This window comes from Artemia sp. Qi Xiang Cuo, chromosome 19 (assembly GCF_049724085.1).
Source record: "Artemia sp. Qi Xiang Cuo chromosome 19, ASM4972408v1, whole genome shotgun sequence".
NCBI classification, from domain to species: Eukaryota; Metazoa; Arthropoda; class Branchiopoda; order Anostraca; family Artemiidae; genus Artemia; species Artemia sp. Qi Xiang Cuo.
The window spans coordinates 30,777,348-30,796,364 of record NC_142812.1 but is presented as its reverse complement, the minus strand read 5'-3'; the positions used below and the strand labels follow the sequence as shown (position 1 = coordinate 30,796,364).

The window sequence follows — 19,017 nt, the reverse complement described above, 5'->3', positions numbered from 1 at the left end:
TCTTAATTACCTGTGACCTGAAAGTTTTACGAAAAAGACCTTTTTTGAGGTGTTTTCGTTGAAAACAGCATCATGATTTTAGCATATTTACTTAATAAATGACCAATTTGCCCCTCGCTAGACTTTGAAAATTCTATTTGATCTCCCTACCTCCTCCCAAATTTTTCGGTCCAAAGCAGAGGCTTTACGCTGAACGCCACAGAGAAAAAGTTTTTTCCATTGTCTTGGACTCAGGTGGCGTAACTTTGCAAAGATTTTATTGTAACAAATAGAAGTTGTCCTTGTATGTTTAACCCATCAAAGTGCACAAGTGGTTAAGAAAAAAGAATCTGTGCACGTTTTTTTTTATTTGTGAATAAACAGCCACACTGAAAGGAAATGTGCTTTTACCTGAGTGTATTTTCTTTATTCTAAAATACAAGTTCTGCATTTTAGGGAAATTTTTACAAACTATTGAGAATGGCAATCTTTTTTTGTAAGTTTAGAAATATCTTCTGTGTCTGTTTATGATTTGGCAAAATAGAGTAATATACTTCCTTATCTTCAATTTTGTCAATTAAAGCTGAGTTCCTGTGAATTCTGTTAGTTTTTACTTGCATATTAATTATTTGATAAATATTTGCCAATTGTGGTTATTAGCCAACGTCGTCTATCTGCTGTGTCTCAACAAGTTTCAGCAAATGTTTATCTTGCGTTTTTCGCCCCTAATGTTAAATTTATTAATTATTATTTGAGGATGGTGCGAAAAAATCTAGGAGCCAATAAGTGAGTGTATATACAGTGGTGCCAATTCCCGAAAATCTAGGAGGGGAGGGAATATCTGAGGAGAACAAAAAATATCGGAGGGGGGCAAATGACCCCCCCCCCCTTGGTGACCCTTGGCTTGCAAAATGACCCTTTTTGTCTAGTTTCTTAATAAGACAAGGGACAGACAATGAAAATATTCTAATTCTAGGATAAGGTGGTGCTAGCTATACATGAAATACCGCTAACGGCAGTAGGCTCAATCGCTAACCCCCTATGCATCGGAAGCCGGGGCAAGTCTTCATTCTATCTTTGACTAGTTAACACAACAGTGTTCTATGCTACTTTTTTGGATATATTCCTTTGGATATTTGGTAAATTTTCCGTTGGCTGTATTCAACTCTGTCTTCTTTGACCCCGCCCATCTGTTTTGTTCCCAGTCATTCTCCTAGACATTTATCTACACAAGTACTACTACTAACAACTCACCGCAGCACCAAGCTGCCTAAAGCCAACACAGCTACGCACGCTCCTCCTCCATCATAATCTATTCAAAGCATCCCTCTTTACACCCTCTCTGGAAGTTTCCATTTCTCTTAGATCTTTCTTTGCGACATTCTCCAACTCCAACCGAGGACGGCCTGCTTTCCGTTCAGCACAAGATGGTTACCCGAAAAGGACGATCTTCGGCAATCTGTTATCCTTTATCCGCAGTTCGTGCCCTAGCCATCTCAACCTTTCTTTCATTATAGCCCCAAAAATCGGGATTGAGCCACATTTTTCGTGCAGCCTTCTGTTTGAAATACGGTCAGTTAGCCGGGTACCCAAACAATCCGCTGGTAATTTCTCTGGAAACATCTAGCAAATCTTCGTCTGTTTTTCGGAGCAACCATGCTTCAGAACCATATGTGACTACTGTCATCACTGTAGCTTCCAATATTCTAATCTTGGTTCGCAGAGTTATCTTCCTAGTCTTCCAAACTTTTTTCAACTGTGAAAAAACACCTTGAGCCTTGGCTATTCTACTTTTAATATCTTCACTACTCCCACCGTCTTTACTAATAATGCTACCAAGGTAAGTGAAGCTGCCCACTTGATCAATCTTTTCGTTTCCCATTGTCACCTTTTCATCTCTACTTACTTCTAGCCTTAGTGCCTTAGTCTTCTCAACATCAATTTTCAAACCTAATCTAGCACCATGAACTCACAAAACGAAGTCCATGAAAATGATCCTTTAAAAGGGGGATATAACACAACCCTGCTTAATTCCTGATTTAATGCGAAACCAGCTGCTAACCTAATTTCCTACCTTAATCGCAGCAGTGTTATTCTCATACATAGCACTAATCACTGTAATGTGTTTGTCCGGTATAGTATACAAGGATAAGACCTTCACTAAAGCTCTTCTATGAACAAAACTGAACTCTTGCTCATAATCTATAAACCTGAGGACTAAAGGTGTTTGATAACTTAGGCGCTTCTCAATTATTAACCTAATAGCGAAAATTTGGTCGACTTATCCTCTACCCTTCCTAAAACCGCACTGTTCTTTTCTTAAAACTTCGTCTTTGGCATCTATCAGTCTAAAAAGTATTATATTACTAAGTAATATGCTACCAACAGAGACCAGGCTTTTGCCTCTATAATTACCACACTCGTTCTTATAACCTTTCTTATACAGTGATTTAATAACGGTTTTGCAAAAATTGCTAGGTACCTTCCCCTTTTTAGAAATCCTATTCATAATCTTCAGTAACTTATTTCTAAACTCTGAGCCACCATATTTAAGAAACTCATTTACCACACTATTGACACCTGGGGCGTTATTATTTTTTAATTCTTGAAATATGTTGATAATTCTTCCTCACAACACAAATCTTCATTCATATCCAAGGTATCACAGACTTTTTCATTTTCCTCTATATCTTTTCCTGCAACTCTATCCAAGTTTAACACATTCTCAAAATGTTCTGCCCACTTCTCTTAAACTCTTTCCATATCATACACAAGGTCGTATGCATTATTCTTTTGCCAAAATTGTGTGACTGTTTTTTTTTGTGCGTGTGTGTGAAGAAATTAGAAATTAATAGTTGTGAAATGCCCTATAATATTAATGACGTTGTGTTTGGCAAATTCTACAGCTACTCTTTATGTCCTGTTTTATACAGTAGTTCTAATTGTATCGAAGTAAGAAAAATCTTATCAAGTATTCTGCTACGAGTCACTGAGTGAGCGAGCCTTTTGAAGACAATTTTGCCAATGCTGCAAGGAAAAAAAGAAAAAGGAGTTTAAGGTACAATCACGGAACTTGGCACTTTTCCGGATGTGTATAAAGAAATGATGGGAATCCCTGGTGCTGTTTCGGCAAACAGTGACTCATCACTCCCGTCTAACTTTGTTAACGCACAAAGCGAAATTGCCGACCTGAAAAAAAAAAAAAAAATCTTCGTCAGTATATTCACAAGCAGGTGACTGAGAAATGTTCAGGGGACAAAAATTTGATCAATGAACAAGCAATTAGCACTAGTCCCTGAGATCTTTGTTGCGATCAATCTGGACTACAGTTCTGAGTTTGCTAGTATTGAAAAGATGTTTAAGCGGTTTTATGCTCAAATTACCTAGCTAGAAAACGGTATTGAGATTTTAAAATAACGCAACGACTATCTAGAACAGGAAAGAAGGTCGAATGCTTTTCTAATACACCGACTGTCTCAGACAGGTGGAGAAAAACTGACTAATAGTGTTTTTGGGCTATTTATTACTAATTTGGGTATCAGTGTGATTGCTACTTATATCAAGTCAACCGAGCGCTTTCGTACTCGAGCTGCATTAGCTTATAATTTTCTCGTGCCCGTTCTTGTCACCTTTGCTTCCTCTGATTGTGCGAAGCGCGTGTTTGCAAATAAGAAGAAACTGGACCGATCAAAAGGACTTATATCTGAGTACCTAACACTAAAGCGTAAACAATTGTTAAAGTGGCATGTGATAAATTTGGTGTTAGGAATGTGTTTACTCATGGCCCCCGCATATTAGCTAAATCAGAAAACAGTTCAGCCATCTTGAAAATCAGGTCACTGGATGCAGAGGTGAAGCTTGGGTTTTGAGTTGGGGGGGGGGATATAAAGAAAATGCCAACAAAATCGTCCACTGTACCGACAAATGCTGACACATAAGTAAAATTAAACTAAAAACATAAGCTAAGTTCCAAGGATTCGGCGTTGTGTGCCGACCCCTTGGAACCTCGGGGTAGGGGGAGTCCCACCTCCCCCCTTAGCTGTGCCCCTGACTGGATGATCTGATCAGTGATCAATAATGAATTGTATTGATACGTTAAATTAATATTTAGTTTCTTTTATATTTGAAATTCTTTGTCTTTGTTTCTTCCAGTTTTTTCCTTTAATTCTTTTGTTGCTTTTGTTGTTTAGACATCCAAGGGTTGCAGTTTTTGAGTGGCTTAATTTTTTATAAAGGATAGAATGACCAAGAGGCTGCCATATATGGGAAAAAGTAGCCTATCTGTTGACCATTTATTATCTACTTCCATTGCTAATGATAATTTAAGTAAAGGAAATAATTTGGCATAATTATTAGGAGTTAAATATGTGGATAAACAGTCGATGAAAAAATGGTCAGTTAAAGATGGTATTGTTTTTTCGTTTTGGAATTTTAAGGGTCTTAGGAAAGCGTACCCTAATCTGTATAATATTTTTAGTAATATACAAGGATTACCGTTAGTAATAGAATTTTGTGAGACGCCTGTGTCAAATAGGGATACTTATTCAATTTGGAATTTCCAATTTCCAGGATATGTTAGTGAAAGACAAGAACGGCAGGTTATGGGGTTAGGAGGTTTTTCACTGTTGATAAAAGGAGGAGTTTCATATTAGGCGAGGTAGAATCTCTTGCTGTGGCTTGAGGGAAGAACGAGTGCTTTTTTATTGGATTAAATAAAAAAAACAAGTTTTTTAAATTGAAGGTAAGGAGCGACATTAAAACTTAAAACGAACAGAAATTATTCCGTATATGAATGGGGATGTCCCCTCCTCAACGCCTCGCTCTTTACGCTAAAGTTTGTTATTGTTTTGAAAAAATAAAGTTGTGAGACAGAGTCAAACTTTAGCGTAAAGAGCGAGGTGTTGAGGAGGGGACAGCCCCTTTCATATACGGAATAATTTCTGTTCGTTTTAAGTTTTAATGTCGCTCCTTACTTTCAGTTTAAAAAACTTGTTTTTATTATTTAGTTTCTGATCGTTTTTTAGTTAATGCAGCTTTTATTTTGGCTCGCCGTCATTGAATAAGTAAACAAAATTTGTATAAAAATTTTTATTTTCTTTCGCTAAATGGCTGTCTCTAAATTTTGTTCTGACGTAATTTACAAATTTACTTACGTAACGAACTTCTATATTCGTATATTTTTCTTCTGGCAAAAAATACAAAGTTGCAGATTTTTGCAGATATGAGCTTGAAACCAATGTAATAGGGTTTTCTGATACGCTGAATCTGACGGTGTGATTTTCATTCAAATGCTTTCACTTGTAGGGGATGTTTCCCCCCTTGTTAAAAAATCAGGTACATTTTCTCAGGCTCGTAGCCTTTGATGAGTAATACTAAACTTAATAAAATTTATATATTTAGAATCAGCATTATAAGCCCATTCTTTTGATACATTTATTGACATCGAATTTCCGTTTTTAAAAGTTTAGATTACTATTGAGTCGTATCGCTTGTTTTTTTTATTGTTTGTTTTTTATTACGTTTATGGTATTCCGTATATGAGAGGGTTCTCCCCTTAGTCAATACCACGCTTGTTACGTTAGAAGTTAAAAAAAAATTTAATTCACAAACCCCTGAACCACAAAGGCCGTTTAATTAGAATAGATAGCTCTTTTGAAAGCACTAAAACAAACTGTAGCGTAAAGAGTGAGGTATTGACTTGGGGGAGAACCTCCTCATATACGTAATAATTTCTGTTCATTTTAAGTTCTAATGCTGCTTCTTACTTTCAGTTGAAAAAACTTGTTTTTTTTAAAATTTAATTTCTGATCGTTTTTTAAATAATGCTTGGAAATCCGGCGCCCCCTTCATAGAAATGTCCCTGAACCCAAAGAAACATCCCCCACTGAAAGATTCTCCCGAGTAACCGGGAGAATAAAAGGGCACTAGAACTTTTAATTTCCGTTCCAATGACCCCACCTACGATATTCTAGGACCACTGGGTCAATACAGTTACCCCTGGGGAAAAGAAAAAAAAACAACAAAAAAACATTCTGCTGGCAAAAAATGGAAAATTCCACATTTTTGTAGATAGGAGCTTGAAACCTCTACAGTAAGGTTCTCTGATACGCTGAATATAATGGTGTGATTTTCATTAAGGTTCTATAACTTTTAGAGGGTCTTTCTCCCTTTTTTCGAAAATCAGCCAAATTTTCTCTTGGCGCTTAACTTTTGATGGGTATGATTAAACTTGATGAAACTTATATATTTGAAATCAGAATTAAAATCTGATTCTTTTGATGCATCTATTGGTATCAAAATTCCGTTTTTTAGAGTTTCGCTTACCATTGAGCCAGGTCGCTCCTTACTTACAGTTCTTTACCACGAACTGTTTGATTGATGGTAATTGTGATAAAAATATAGCTGTTAGTTTAGTATACAAAACACCGTCATATAATGAGGATGTAAATTTTAATAGTGAACCTAAATATAAAGTGCTAATGAGAGATTTTCATTTTGACCTCCTTAACGTGCAAATGATAGTTCAATAGTAGTCGTTCAACATATATAGTGGCTGTCATCGGCAAATAAACACATGACCTCCTTAAAAGTTCAAATCGTCTAGATGATCTCAATTTAATTATTCCTTCTTTTTTATACCCACTTGTAACCATTCCCACAAGAGTGACTGATAAATCTGCGAAGCTAATCGATAATATATTTGTGGATGGAAAGCTACTTGAACGTTCGTATGCAGATGTTTTAAGTACGGATGGATTGGACCATCTTTTTCTTATAAGTAAACTAAAGGATTATTGTGGAATGGTAAATAAGAATTATTTTTTAAACAAAAATCCTTTCTTGATTTAAGAGAAGATAATTAAAAAAATTGAGATAGATCCATCAGTTGCATATGATAATTTTGTTGGAATACTTACAAAGGTATTAAATGAAACGTGTCCTCTTGGAAGACTTAAAAGGGCTAGGACATAATTTCCTTAGGTAACCATGGATTCCTCAGGGTATTCTAAATTCCATAAACCGGAAAAATGAACTTTATAAAATATACTTGGGTGAACCATCTATTATTAATTTTCAGCCATTTAAAACTTATAGAAATATCTTAAACAGATTGCTATGAAAAGCATAAAAAATGTATTTACAAAATGAATTTATGAACCATAAATGTAACATGAAAAAACATGGAAAACTGTAAATTCACTCCTGGATCAAAAGGGTGAAATAGTGGTTATCAATAAACTACAAACTGATAGGGGGAATTTGACCACCCCAAATGATATTGTGAATTATTTATGTTAATATTTTTCTAGTGAGGGTGCAAAACTATGTGAAGATGCTCAGAAAAGAAATTAAGAGGCTCCCAAAATAGTTCAGTCTAAAGTTCTTGTTGATAGTCAATTAGTTTTTAATCCTTTTGATGCAAATAAAGTGGGAAAGTATTATCAGTGGAATACATTCAAATTCAAGTGGTGTAAATGGGATCTCCCATAAGATTGCTAAATTGGTTCAGTCAGTTATAACACCAATTTTATGTCATTTGATTAATATATCACGGGAAAAGGGATTTTCCCCGGAAGCTTTCCCTTCAAACAAAAGACCCATTTCTGTTCTCCCTTTTTTTCTAAAATACGTGAAAACGTAATTGTATTTAGGCCAAATGATTACGTTGAAAAAAAATTCTTATAAATGCTCAAGTTGGTTTTAAGAAAAAAGCTATCAACCGAAATGGCTATAATTAAACTTGCTGACTGGGTAAATGAGGCGTTCGAATTGGGTTTGATTTCATCTGCTTTATTCCTGGATTTCAAGAAAGTGTTTTACACAATTGACCATAAACAGTTATTACTTGAGCTTGAAAAAATTAATTTGACTGGAAAACGCTTCGTATGGTTTAAATCTTATTTGATTGGCCGGAAGCAAATCGTAGTGAACGGTTGTTCAACTTCTGTAGCTAATGGGATAACCTGCGGAGTACCCCAAGGATCTATACTAGGTCCTTTTGTATTTTTATTGATTGGATTAAATATTATTTATCAGAAGCTGGTATAATCCTTTTGCAGATGATAGTCTTTTACTTGTTGCTGACCCGTCAGTTACTATGCTATTCGGTAAAATGAGAAAGGCATTGGCTGAGTTTATTGAGTGGGCGGATTTCATTTTCTCGGGCATATAGCATTGAAGCTAACTCCGAACTAATAGTAAATGGAAATCAAATAAAAAGAGTAAAAGCAACAAAGTGATTGGGTTTTATGATTGATGAAAATCTATCACGGAAAACACACTCTAATGTTATAGCTTCAAAAAGATCTTGGTCGTGCTTTGCCGAATTAAAACTTAGTTTCGAAGAGAATTCTTATATTATTTTATTTTGCTATTTTTTAGCCGTATATTTCCTATGGTTGTTCTACTTAGATGAAGAATATTAGGTAGGAGGTATTTCTTACAAGTACCTAGAAAAGAATCCCACCTGCTGCTAACAAACTCTTTGGGTTTCCTTAGTAGGTGCTGTAAACATGTATGTATTTGGCAAATTAATTATCTTGTCTTACATACCAGAATTAGTACTTTCTTCGCTAATCTTAATGCAGCTGCATAATTAATGTTTTGTTACTTAAGGGGTTTTTCACGCCACATTCATACAATAATAAATAATTTCCTTATTCTCAAAAAAATAAAAATCTTGCAGTGAACTTCAGTTGTTCATATTGCATATAGATGAAGTTGACCAATAATGACAATTGGCAAATACTTACCAAATAATTAATCATAAAATAAATGACTACTTAAATTGCTACACCTTGCCAAATAAATGGTTTAAATCTTATTTGATTGGCTGGAAGCAAATCGTAGTGAACGGTTGTTCAACTTCTGTAGCTAATGGGATAACCTGCGGAGTACCCCAAGGATCTATACTAGGTCCTTTTGTATTTTTATTGATTGGATTAAATATTATTTATCAGAGGCTGGTATAATCCTTTTGCAGATGATAGTCTTTTACTTGTTGCTGACCCGTCAGTTACTATGCTATTCGGTAAAATGAGAAAGGCATTGGCTGAGTTTATTGAGTGGGCGGATTTCATTTTCTCGGGCATATAGCATTGAAGCTAACTCCGAACTAATAGTAAATGGAAATCAAATAAAAAGAGTAAAAGCAACAAAGTGATTGGGTTTTATGATTGATGAAAATCTATCACGGAAAACACACTCTAATGTTATAGCTTCAAAAAGATCTTGGTCGTGCTTTGCCGAATTAAAACTTAGTTTCGAAGAGAATTCTTATATTATTTTATTTTGCTATTTTTTAGCCGTATATTTGCTATGGTTGTTCTACTTAGATGAAGAATATTAGGTAGGAGGTATTTCATACAAGTACCTAGAAAAGAATCCCACCTGCTACTAACAAACTCTTTGGGTTTCCTTAGCAGGTGCTGTAAACATGTATGTATTTGGCAAATTAATTATCTTGTCTTACATACCAGAATTAGTACTTTCTTCGCTAATCTTAATGCAGCTGCATAATTAATGTTTTGTTACTTAAGGGGTTTTTCACGCCACATTCATACAATAATAAATAATTTCCTTATTCTCAAAAAAAATAAAAATCTTGCAGTGAACTTCAGTTGTTCATATTGCATATAGATGAAGTTGACCAATAATGACAATTGGCAAATACTTACCAAATAATTAATCATAAAATAAATGACTACTTAAATTGCTACACCTTGCCAAATAAATAAATAAACAAAAAAAAATTCCTTGGGATCTAACTATAAAGTTATAGACAAAAGGACCCACAAGAAAATTAGCCCTTCCCCATGGAAAGGTCAAAACTACTGACGTTTTTAAAATTTGAAATAGATATGCTGTTTTTTTCTCTCGTAAGGCATTTTGGAATGTTTGCCCTCCAGAAAGTGTTTTTATAAACAATATATCATGCGTTAGTAGCAACAACCTTAAACGTTGTTTAAATATACCTATCGTAAATATATATTTTAACATTTGAGATTTTGTTGTCTTTTCGTCTTATGTATTTTATTCAGATATGATACTAAACCTTTTTTAAAACAATGATTTGTTTTGTTCATTGAAGTATTTCTTTTTTTTTGCAATTTCATGTATGTATTTTAGAAAAGCTTAAATATACGTCTGAACATGGAAAAAAATTAAAGAAAGAAAGTATTTTTGGCTTGATCGTAAAGAACATTCGAAAATATCTATAAATAAAAAGATTCTCTTTTTACTAATTTATAAAAATCCCTCTAAAATGTAGAAGTAGGCTACTGTTTGAATGTGAAGAAAGTAAATTGTTGACAAATACATAACCTACTCTAATACTTTGATAAATTTATCGTGTCGACTAACATTCGAACCCGCTACAGTGGTTTTGCCTTCTTTCTACCAAAGATGCTTCCTAGGCCGGTCAGATTTTTTAACGCAAATTATATCATTAAAAAATTTGATCATTGGTGAAGTATTTACTGTTTGTGCCGTTTAGATGGCTGAAATTGAGATTTAGTTAAGGTCATTTTGAAATTCATGCTTCTACACAAAGCTCATTCTTGTAATTTATTCTTTTTGTTGTTAAATTATCCTTATTTTACGAATCTGTGGAATATCATTAATATGAAATTCCTGAAAAGACATGTAATCAAATGTATTCAATGGAATATTTGAATGGCTTTTTTAGGGTCTATAAATTTGTGATTTATGGCCTTTAAGGGGCATACCGTAGGCAGATGATGGTTAGAGAAAATGGGTCAATGTACGTTTATAATCAAATAATCGATAACACAGGTTGGGATCTTGGGTATTAGTTTTGTTGGGTATTACAAAAGAAGATCAAACCTCTGGACTTTTTGGTTAGTTGAGGTTGGCAAAGTAAAACCCAACAAATGTCTAGTGGCTACTAATGAAAACCAGTTGAGTATACAAGGTACCTGAGCCAGAGTCTCAGGAGGTCGTCCTAATGTAAGGAAAATAAATACTACTTGCACATTTGTAACAGGAGACATAAGAGAAGCCTAATCTGTTATTAATTCATCATTGACCGTTCTAAAAGTTGGCATAGCTATAAATTGTAGCTTTCAAAAGACAATTCCATTTGAATATCATGGGATGAGTTGGTAGTGTTAAATCAACAGCAATACCATAACGAAACGAGCAGTAATTCATTAGAACTTATACATTTAATATTTTTTACGGACTGTCCTATCTTCCATAAAAGTAACTTTCAAAAATCTTTACAGAAATAAAACTTTAAATGTTTTTTAAGTAATTCTAGTTCTAGTAGGTAATTATGGCTGTGCAAACGATTTTGATTCTTACTGTCAAACTTATGGTTGGCTGAGGCTACTGTACTCAGATTAATGATTTTTTTTTGTATTGCAGCCTAAACCTGGCATGAAACTTGTTATGGCCGGCATTAAAACTAAAGGTGGTGTCAAGAATCGCTTACTGTTGACTTTGACGAAAGAGCAGCGTGAAAACCGGACAAGTGAACGTGTGGCTGAGATTCTTGGGGGCTGTAAAGAAGTTGCAAAAGCCCATATCGTCAGGTCTCCTAGCAACATTAAAAAGTGCTCCCATATAGACGAAGAGGTAAGTTTCGTTTTCCTACATAGTCAGGTAGCCACGCGAGAAAGATGTTGATATTTCAGGGTTAGGTCGATCAGCAAGCAACATAAGGTTTAAGTATCTAATCTGATATAATCAACCATGCTGAATACGAAAATCAACGTCATACAGTCAACAAGTGGGGTGACATATCCATTTCTTGTAACTCCCTGAAAATGCATGTAGAATTATGCTAAAATCAGTAAGAATTCCAAGCTGTGCCAAAATTAACCAAGTATAGCGCAAACCAATGGAGATTGAGTAATGCCCAGTCTTATTTTTTTTATAAATATTTGATCTCCTGCCGTTCAGTTACAGTCCCTAAAAATCAACAACAAGAATAATATAATTTATAGTATTTTTGGAATAATCTTGATCCATCTTGAAAATGTGCCTGTTAATTTTTTTTTTATTGAGGTCTGTAGTCAATTTATTGTTCTAAAAAATGAGTGATTCAGAAACTTTCTAACCTTTTTTTTTTAATCACTAGTGAGGAAGCGGATTGTCCCAGTTTTTAGTTCTGATAAGCATAGACATCTATCATCTATAGAAAAACTCTGTCAAAGCTGCGGAATCTATGGAGGATGATGATGCTGCTATTTAAGCAGATCTTGATACAAGAGATATGATTGTTGACGTTAAGTTTTGCATGTCAAAACCATGAGACATTCAGAGCTGAAAAATTTTATAAGAGGACACTCATTGATTAGAGTCTTCGGTGACTTAGAAAAAAAAACTTGCCTATTATCCCTTGGTTGGAAATGTTTAAGAATTCTTGTGCATATCCAAGACTGACAAGCATGGGGAAAAAACAAAGAAATGATACTAATTTCTTACTACCAATAAATCCCTCCCTATTTAGTTGCGGTACATTGACTATAAATACGAGGTTTTTTTGTCTGAGTACCTTTCAGAGGTTTAAGACTCACCCCTAGTGGTAAATCGGGCATTCTGCAAAGACCGGTCAATGTGAACAGGCGGGGTACCAAGTTCAATTATATACCCTCTGATCATGCAGAAGAATCGACTATTAAGCTGGATTCAAAGGTGGAGGGTGGAATCACAAGGGCTACACTGAACGAAAAGGCACTGGTGAACTGGATTTAAATCTTACTTTTTGTGCCTCAGTCTCAGCTGCATTCACTGAGATGCTGCATATTGTACCTCTGACTGAGTTTGACAGCGCTCACCACAAAAATCACCCTTCATTTTCATTCTGTGGCTGCATATAGTTGTTAGTAAATTGAAAACTGTTTTGGAATCCAGGCTCAATATCTTTCGATGTATTGATGGTAATTTGCTCAATGTTGATACTTAGGTGCTTAATAAGGATAAAGCTGGTTTTACAAAACTGATGGTCATGAATAATGAGTTGGTGAAATATAAAAAAAAGTCCAGACTTTAGGTGCTGTAAGTAGCCTCAGCCTCATTAACGTTGAACTTCAAAATCTCGAAACGGCATTGGTGTGTATTAACATGACGACACAGGACTTCACCATCTGAAGAATCTGCTTTCTTACGAGCTTTTCCCATGTGCACGTCCTATATACGGGAGAAATGCTATCTCCAGGGAAGTCTTCTTCAGTATCTAAAGTTAGCTTTCAGTCAGCTTTTCTGGAGTATCAAAAACAAAAAGGAGTTTGAACGAGTGATATGTTAACATTGAGATTAACAGAGAGTTAACTCAATCAAGTATCGCAGGCTTGATGCTGTACCCCAGAAGCCATACTTACCCATTAAACTGCAAGGTATTCAGAGCTAAGGGAGACGAACATTTTCCGCTATTTGTGTCTCTTAACGATGAGATTAAGGAAGTTCATGTCAATACAGATATATACAACTGAATATTTGGTTATAGTGATTGAGAAGGCAATAATATCTGCTGGAAGAACTATGGTGGTTGTCACGAGCAGCGATGATCTCCATACAAGTCTGTGGTATCTGCAGATGTATACTACCGAATATCTGGTTATTATGATTGAGAAGGCAATATGATTTGCTCGAAGAACTATGGGGGTTGCCACTAGCAGCGGTGATCTTCCTACAAATTTGTGACATCTATAGGTAAATGCTCAATGCTAAATGAGTAGAATTTGTCTATATCGAATTCCAAGGTAAAGACAAGACTGATTCAACTTTTGTTTAACGAATTCAAAAACTCAGTCCATTTGCTTCAAGCATGTTTAACTATCTACCTAGTTGGAGCCTATCCGTACTTGATGAGAGTCGTGATGCTCAGCAGAAGTGGTAGTAATAATAAAGACGGGAAACAACGTTCAAGGTGTACCCATGAAAAGGCGTATGCTAGGGTTGTATTTCGCACGTTGGTCTGTTTAAAGAGAGGTATTATTATCGTATATGTCAATGCGAATGAGTTAAGCGTTATTATCCTTTGCTGTATCATTGCAGGGTATTCTCTAAATGTCACTAAGACTGAATAATGGAATTTTTTTCAACTCTGTAAATATCCAGCGTCTTTCGCAGAAAATGATTTATTTAAAAAACATGCATCTCTGTCCATAAAGCAAAATTTGCTACCCATTCTTAATATACGAATTGAACAATATCTTGTTTGACAATCCACTCGCCCTTTAAGAAAGATATTGGAGGAATCATCTCGTACATTAAAGATTTTTTCTTTTTTATTAATGTTTGAATGGACTGCGAAGCTAAAAATACATGTAAGTCGGGGGTGGGGGGCGGGCATCTACTCTCCAAAAATATGATTGGTTGGTGATCAGTGAGCAGCAGAAGATTTGACAACGGAATATGGGGTATTTGATAACGCTGGTTACTAATGGGCGTTATACACTCGGTCGGGGAGACCACCGGATAAATTCAAGTATATGGGGAATAACGGACAGTTAGGCTCTGAGACTAAAAAAATACCACAATACCTTTCTTTAAGGTTGATAGATACGGACGACCAAAAGAAAACTTTCCAGAAATAAGAGTGGCGTTTGTGGTTGAGGCACCACGCTTGATATGGTAAGCCCATAGGTGGCGAGTAGGGGGAAATCGGCCTGTCTATCCAGATTTACACCAGAAAGAATTTTATCAGTTTTGTCAACATTGAATTCTAAGCCAGAGATAGGATTACTCTGATTGTGGTGTAAAAAAAGGAGAAATTTTATTTAAAATCTGGCTGATATTAAAAGGATCGTTAGTTTATGGTGCAAGAGAAATATCAAGACCATGAAGAACACAGGACATCTGGTCCTGTGTTTGACCTTACCGCCAAAGGCATAGTTACTAAATTATTTACTTACCAAAGGAGGGTTAAAATTCTTTTTGCTGAACGGTGCGAAACTTAAATCCTTAACTTCTTACCCTAGGTTCACACAGATGTTCACACAGGAGCGAAATTTGCCTGTCGCCGTAATTTAGTTGCCAACTTTGGCAATTTTTGTTGCTTCGTCAAGCAACTACCCAGAGTTGAAAAAATCCAACTTTTATCGGGCAACTGAGCGATTTTTCGAGCAATTTTTTCAAAAAAACAGCAACGATGGAAGAAACAAATAAAAACGATCAAACTGAGAAGTTAATTATGGCTGGCCAGTTTAATAAAATTATTTTTGAAAAGAAGAAAAAGGGACATAAAAATGCAGTTTTGGTCCTGAAAGTATGGCAACAGGAGTCTAGAGTGACAAGATTACCAGGTGATAACCGTTAGCCTGTGTCAGTGTGGGTCCACCTTTTTTTGTTACTGCAGTTGCAATAAAGGCATGTAATATGGCACAGCAAAGTCTTGGTTTTTATCAGCAAGAAAAAGTAGTGTTCAACTCACTGTATTTCTCTTCTTCTTTCGGCTTCTCACAGCAAGGGAAAGAAGTAAAACATCATTCTGATCCATTTCAACCACGCTCTTTTAATTTTGAATATTTTGCGGGTAAAAGTTGGACGACGTAAAAATCCTGTGTGAACATAACGGCGACTAAAATTGCTCATCGATGCAATTGACGAATATTGCCTATCGCATCAACTGCTTCTGTGTGAACCTAGAGTTAGGCTGAGAATCTCAATGCACCCCGCAACGTTCTAGGTCAATGGAACCCTAACACACCAAACAAGTTCAGGCCTGGGGTATACAACCCCCGTAAAAAGGGGGCTTAAAAGCTTTGCTCTGATTGACTCGAAATTTGTATTCTCAAGTTCTTAAGCAAATGGGAATGAAATGCACGGGAAAAAAAATATTGGTTTACCGCTCAATGGGACCTTAAAAAGGGCATGTCCCTGAAATATATCAGGGGGGGGAGGGGTTAGACATGTAATGAATGAATTTTAGCGTTAAAATGCTCACAGTTTTCGAGAGGGCTTTGGAAAATTCCCAACATTTTTGGTTTTTCAGGAGTGCACCCACCCCTACCCCGTCTTCTGTAGGTAAACATGGAAATGTGTTCTTGTGTTACATTTGAAATATTTCTGTCATAGAGGGGATCAGTCAACTCGTAGTACCCATAGTAGGGACTTCATTTACAAAGATTCTTCATCAAGAAGGAAGTTCCGTTTAAATATGCTTATCCGGGTGAAGCAAGGTCAGGGGTTAGTCCCTCCTTCCTATATATTTAGCTCAAGCATCAACCATCAAGATCGAGGAAATTCAGCCAAAAGACTCACTTTTTGAAGTTTGATGCGCCCCCTTGCCCCTCTCACAGAAAGATCTGGTATCTAACCCACTAGTAGTTTGGCACGTAACTAAACTACGGTACATAAGTGAACTGGAGGGTTATATATGTTGCATTCGATAGTTCTAATATTCGATCCTCTAAGCCAATGCTCTGCGTCTTAATTTTCACTTCGTACCACTGTCTATCTTCGCTCCGATATTATCGCTTTGCGTCACAAAATGGCTAAAATCACGACTTTGCTGAGGTGCGATCTTTTCTGTTACGCAAAATAGGTATTACACGTTTAATTTCCGGTTGAATGAGCTCTCTTCCGATATTCTTTGTCCACTTGTTTGAAACGATTGCCCATGGGAAAAATGGAAACACGTATTAGTAGCCGATCTTCGCGAGAAAATATTTTGAGCTTTATTTTGTTTTTGGAAGTAGGTGCTTGAAGTTTCTGCTCAAGGGATCTCAGAATTACAGAAGGGCTGAATTTGATGGCTTAATTTTCAATAATATTTCAACCCTTTTTGGGATGTTTTGTCTCTCCATCTCTGTAACGATGAAAAGTTTCTATTCTAATAACTTCTGATTTTTAACTTCAAAGTAAAGACATTTATAATAATAATAATAATAATTTATTATAAGCCAAAAAACAGGCCATACAGAACAGTATTCTTTATTACACTCCACAAGAAAAATAACATAAATATCAAGTTTCACTCATTGATGTCAACGCTTCATTTACATATTTACATAACCGCCTGATTGTCCTTTTTACAGTCGTTTTCAGGATCCCGGGGAACTCCAAGTTACCACCCTCAAAATACTTTTCCCTTAATAGAGAAAGTTGCTGGCACTCGGTGAGAATATGGGCCACATCCTCAATACCTAGGTTACATCTGGGGCAAGAATAATCTGCATCTGCATCTGGAGCCACCCTTTTTCTTTCAAATACTCTTTTTCTATTTTTTAGTGGCAGGCAATTCGCTCGGATCCGAAATTAAGTCCTCTATATCTCCCCCGGTAATCCTAGTTTAAAATAATATTCAAATCCAAATATCTCTTTTACATGGGAATAAAACTTCAATGTTTCAGATGTTTTAACTGCCTGGGTCCACATTTGGACTTCCTGGTCTTTTATTCTTTCTATAATCATAGCCAAAAACTGCTCACCCTGACCTGAGGGTCCTAGCCCCTCCTAGCCACATAAGCTGCTTTTGCTAACCTATCTTCTGGCAGACTTAGAACTTTTCGCCAGTACTGGATCATCAGTGCTACTCTATTCATTCTCAGCGAAAATACTCCAAGGTTACCTTTTATTACTTGATTATGGGTCATTAAGTGAAGGACAATTAATCTCTAAAAGTGTTGCAGCTGAATTGATTCCAATTGTGCTGCCGGGTCATGCCCCCATAGTTCAGCTCCGTAATGGAGCTGATTTATTTATTTTTTTAATAAATATTAAAAACATATTTATGCATTTTTAGATCGTTTATACTTGAAAGCCTTGAATTATGTAAAATGGCAGCTGAAACTGCTTTCCCTCTCTTAATCATCTCTTTTACATGCTCTTTCCATCCTCCTTTTGCTGAAAGTGTTACTCCCAAATATTTAAAATTTTCGCTCTCTTTTACTTTTTCACCTTATAATAAAATTCTACTTTTTGATCATCATTATTCACACGAATTCCTCTAAAAACCACAATCTGGAATCTATATCTGGAATCACTAGGAAAAGCAGATCCTTTCATTGATTAAATAAAAAAAAACACGTTTTTTTTTAACTGAGAGTCAGGAGCGACATTAAAACTTAAAACGAACAGAAATTATTCCATATACGAAAGGAGCTGTCCCCTCCTCGACGCCTCGCTCTTTACGCTAAAGTTTGACTCTGTCTCCCAACTTTATTTTATAAAACAATAAAAACTTTAGCTTAAAGAGCGAGGCATTGAGGAGGGGACAGCCCCTTTCATATACGGAATAATTTCTGCTCATTATAAGTGTTAATGTCGCTCCTTACTTTTAATTTAAAAAAACTTGTTTTTTTTTTATTTAATTTCTGAACATTTTTGAATTAATGCAGCTTTGGTTTTGGCTCGTACATGAATAATTAAAATGAAATTTGCCTATTAATTTTCCTTTTTTTGGCTAAATGGCTTTCTTGAAATATTGATCTGACGTAACTTACGAATTAAATTACGTAACAAACTTCCATATTCGCATACTTTTATTACGAATATTAGGGAGTTCACCCCCTAGTCCATACCGCACTCTTTACGCTAAAGTTCAAATTTTGTTCTAATTCCTTAAGAATAACCCCTTAATCACAAAGACCGTTAACTTTAGCGCAAAGAGTGAGGTAATGGGTAGGGGGCGAACCCGACCATATACGTTATAATTTTTGTTCGTTTTAAGTTTTGATGTTGCTCTTTACTTCCAGTTGAAAAACTTTTTTTAAATTTAATTTCTGATCGTTTTTAAATAATGCTGAGAAATCCGGCTCCCCCTTCATAGCAATGCCCCTTCTCCCCATGAAAACTTCCATGGAAAGATCCTGCCACGTAGCCCCCGACCCCCCCCCCCCCCACAAATACCAGAAAAAATCTCCCCTGAAAACTTCTGTATACTTCCGAATAACCAATACTATATATAAACATTGGGTAAAGTTCGTAACTTGCAGACCTTCCCCCCGGGACTGTGGGGGATTAAGTCATCCTCAGAGACATAGTTATTGTATTTTTCGACCATGCTGAAAAACAATGGCTATCTCAAAATTTTTATCGGGTGACTTTGGGAAAAAAATTAGCGTGGGA

The 19,017-nt window shown here is 35.8% G+C and overlaps 1 protein-coding gene across 2 annotated transcripts in view; it reads left to right on the top strand.

Moving 5' to 3' along the window:
- The window catches only part of mus312 (mutagen-sensitive 312), a 119,198-nt gene that overhangs the window by 74,041 nt on the left and 26,140 nt on the right, over positions 1 to 19,017 (top strand). For both annotated transcript variants that reach the window (XM_089105215.1, XM_089105216.1), the window contains exon 6: positions 11,368 to 11,577. In XM_089105215.1, the coding sequence (XP_088961341.1) occupies positions 11,368 to 11,577 (210 nt within the window). The remainder of the gene's footprint in view (positions 1 to 11,367; positions 11,578 to 19,017) is intronic.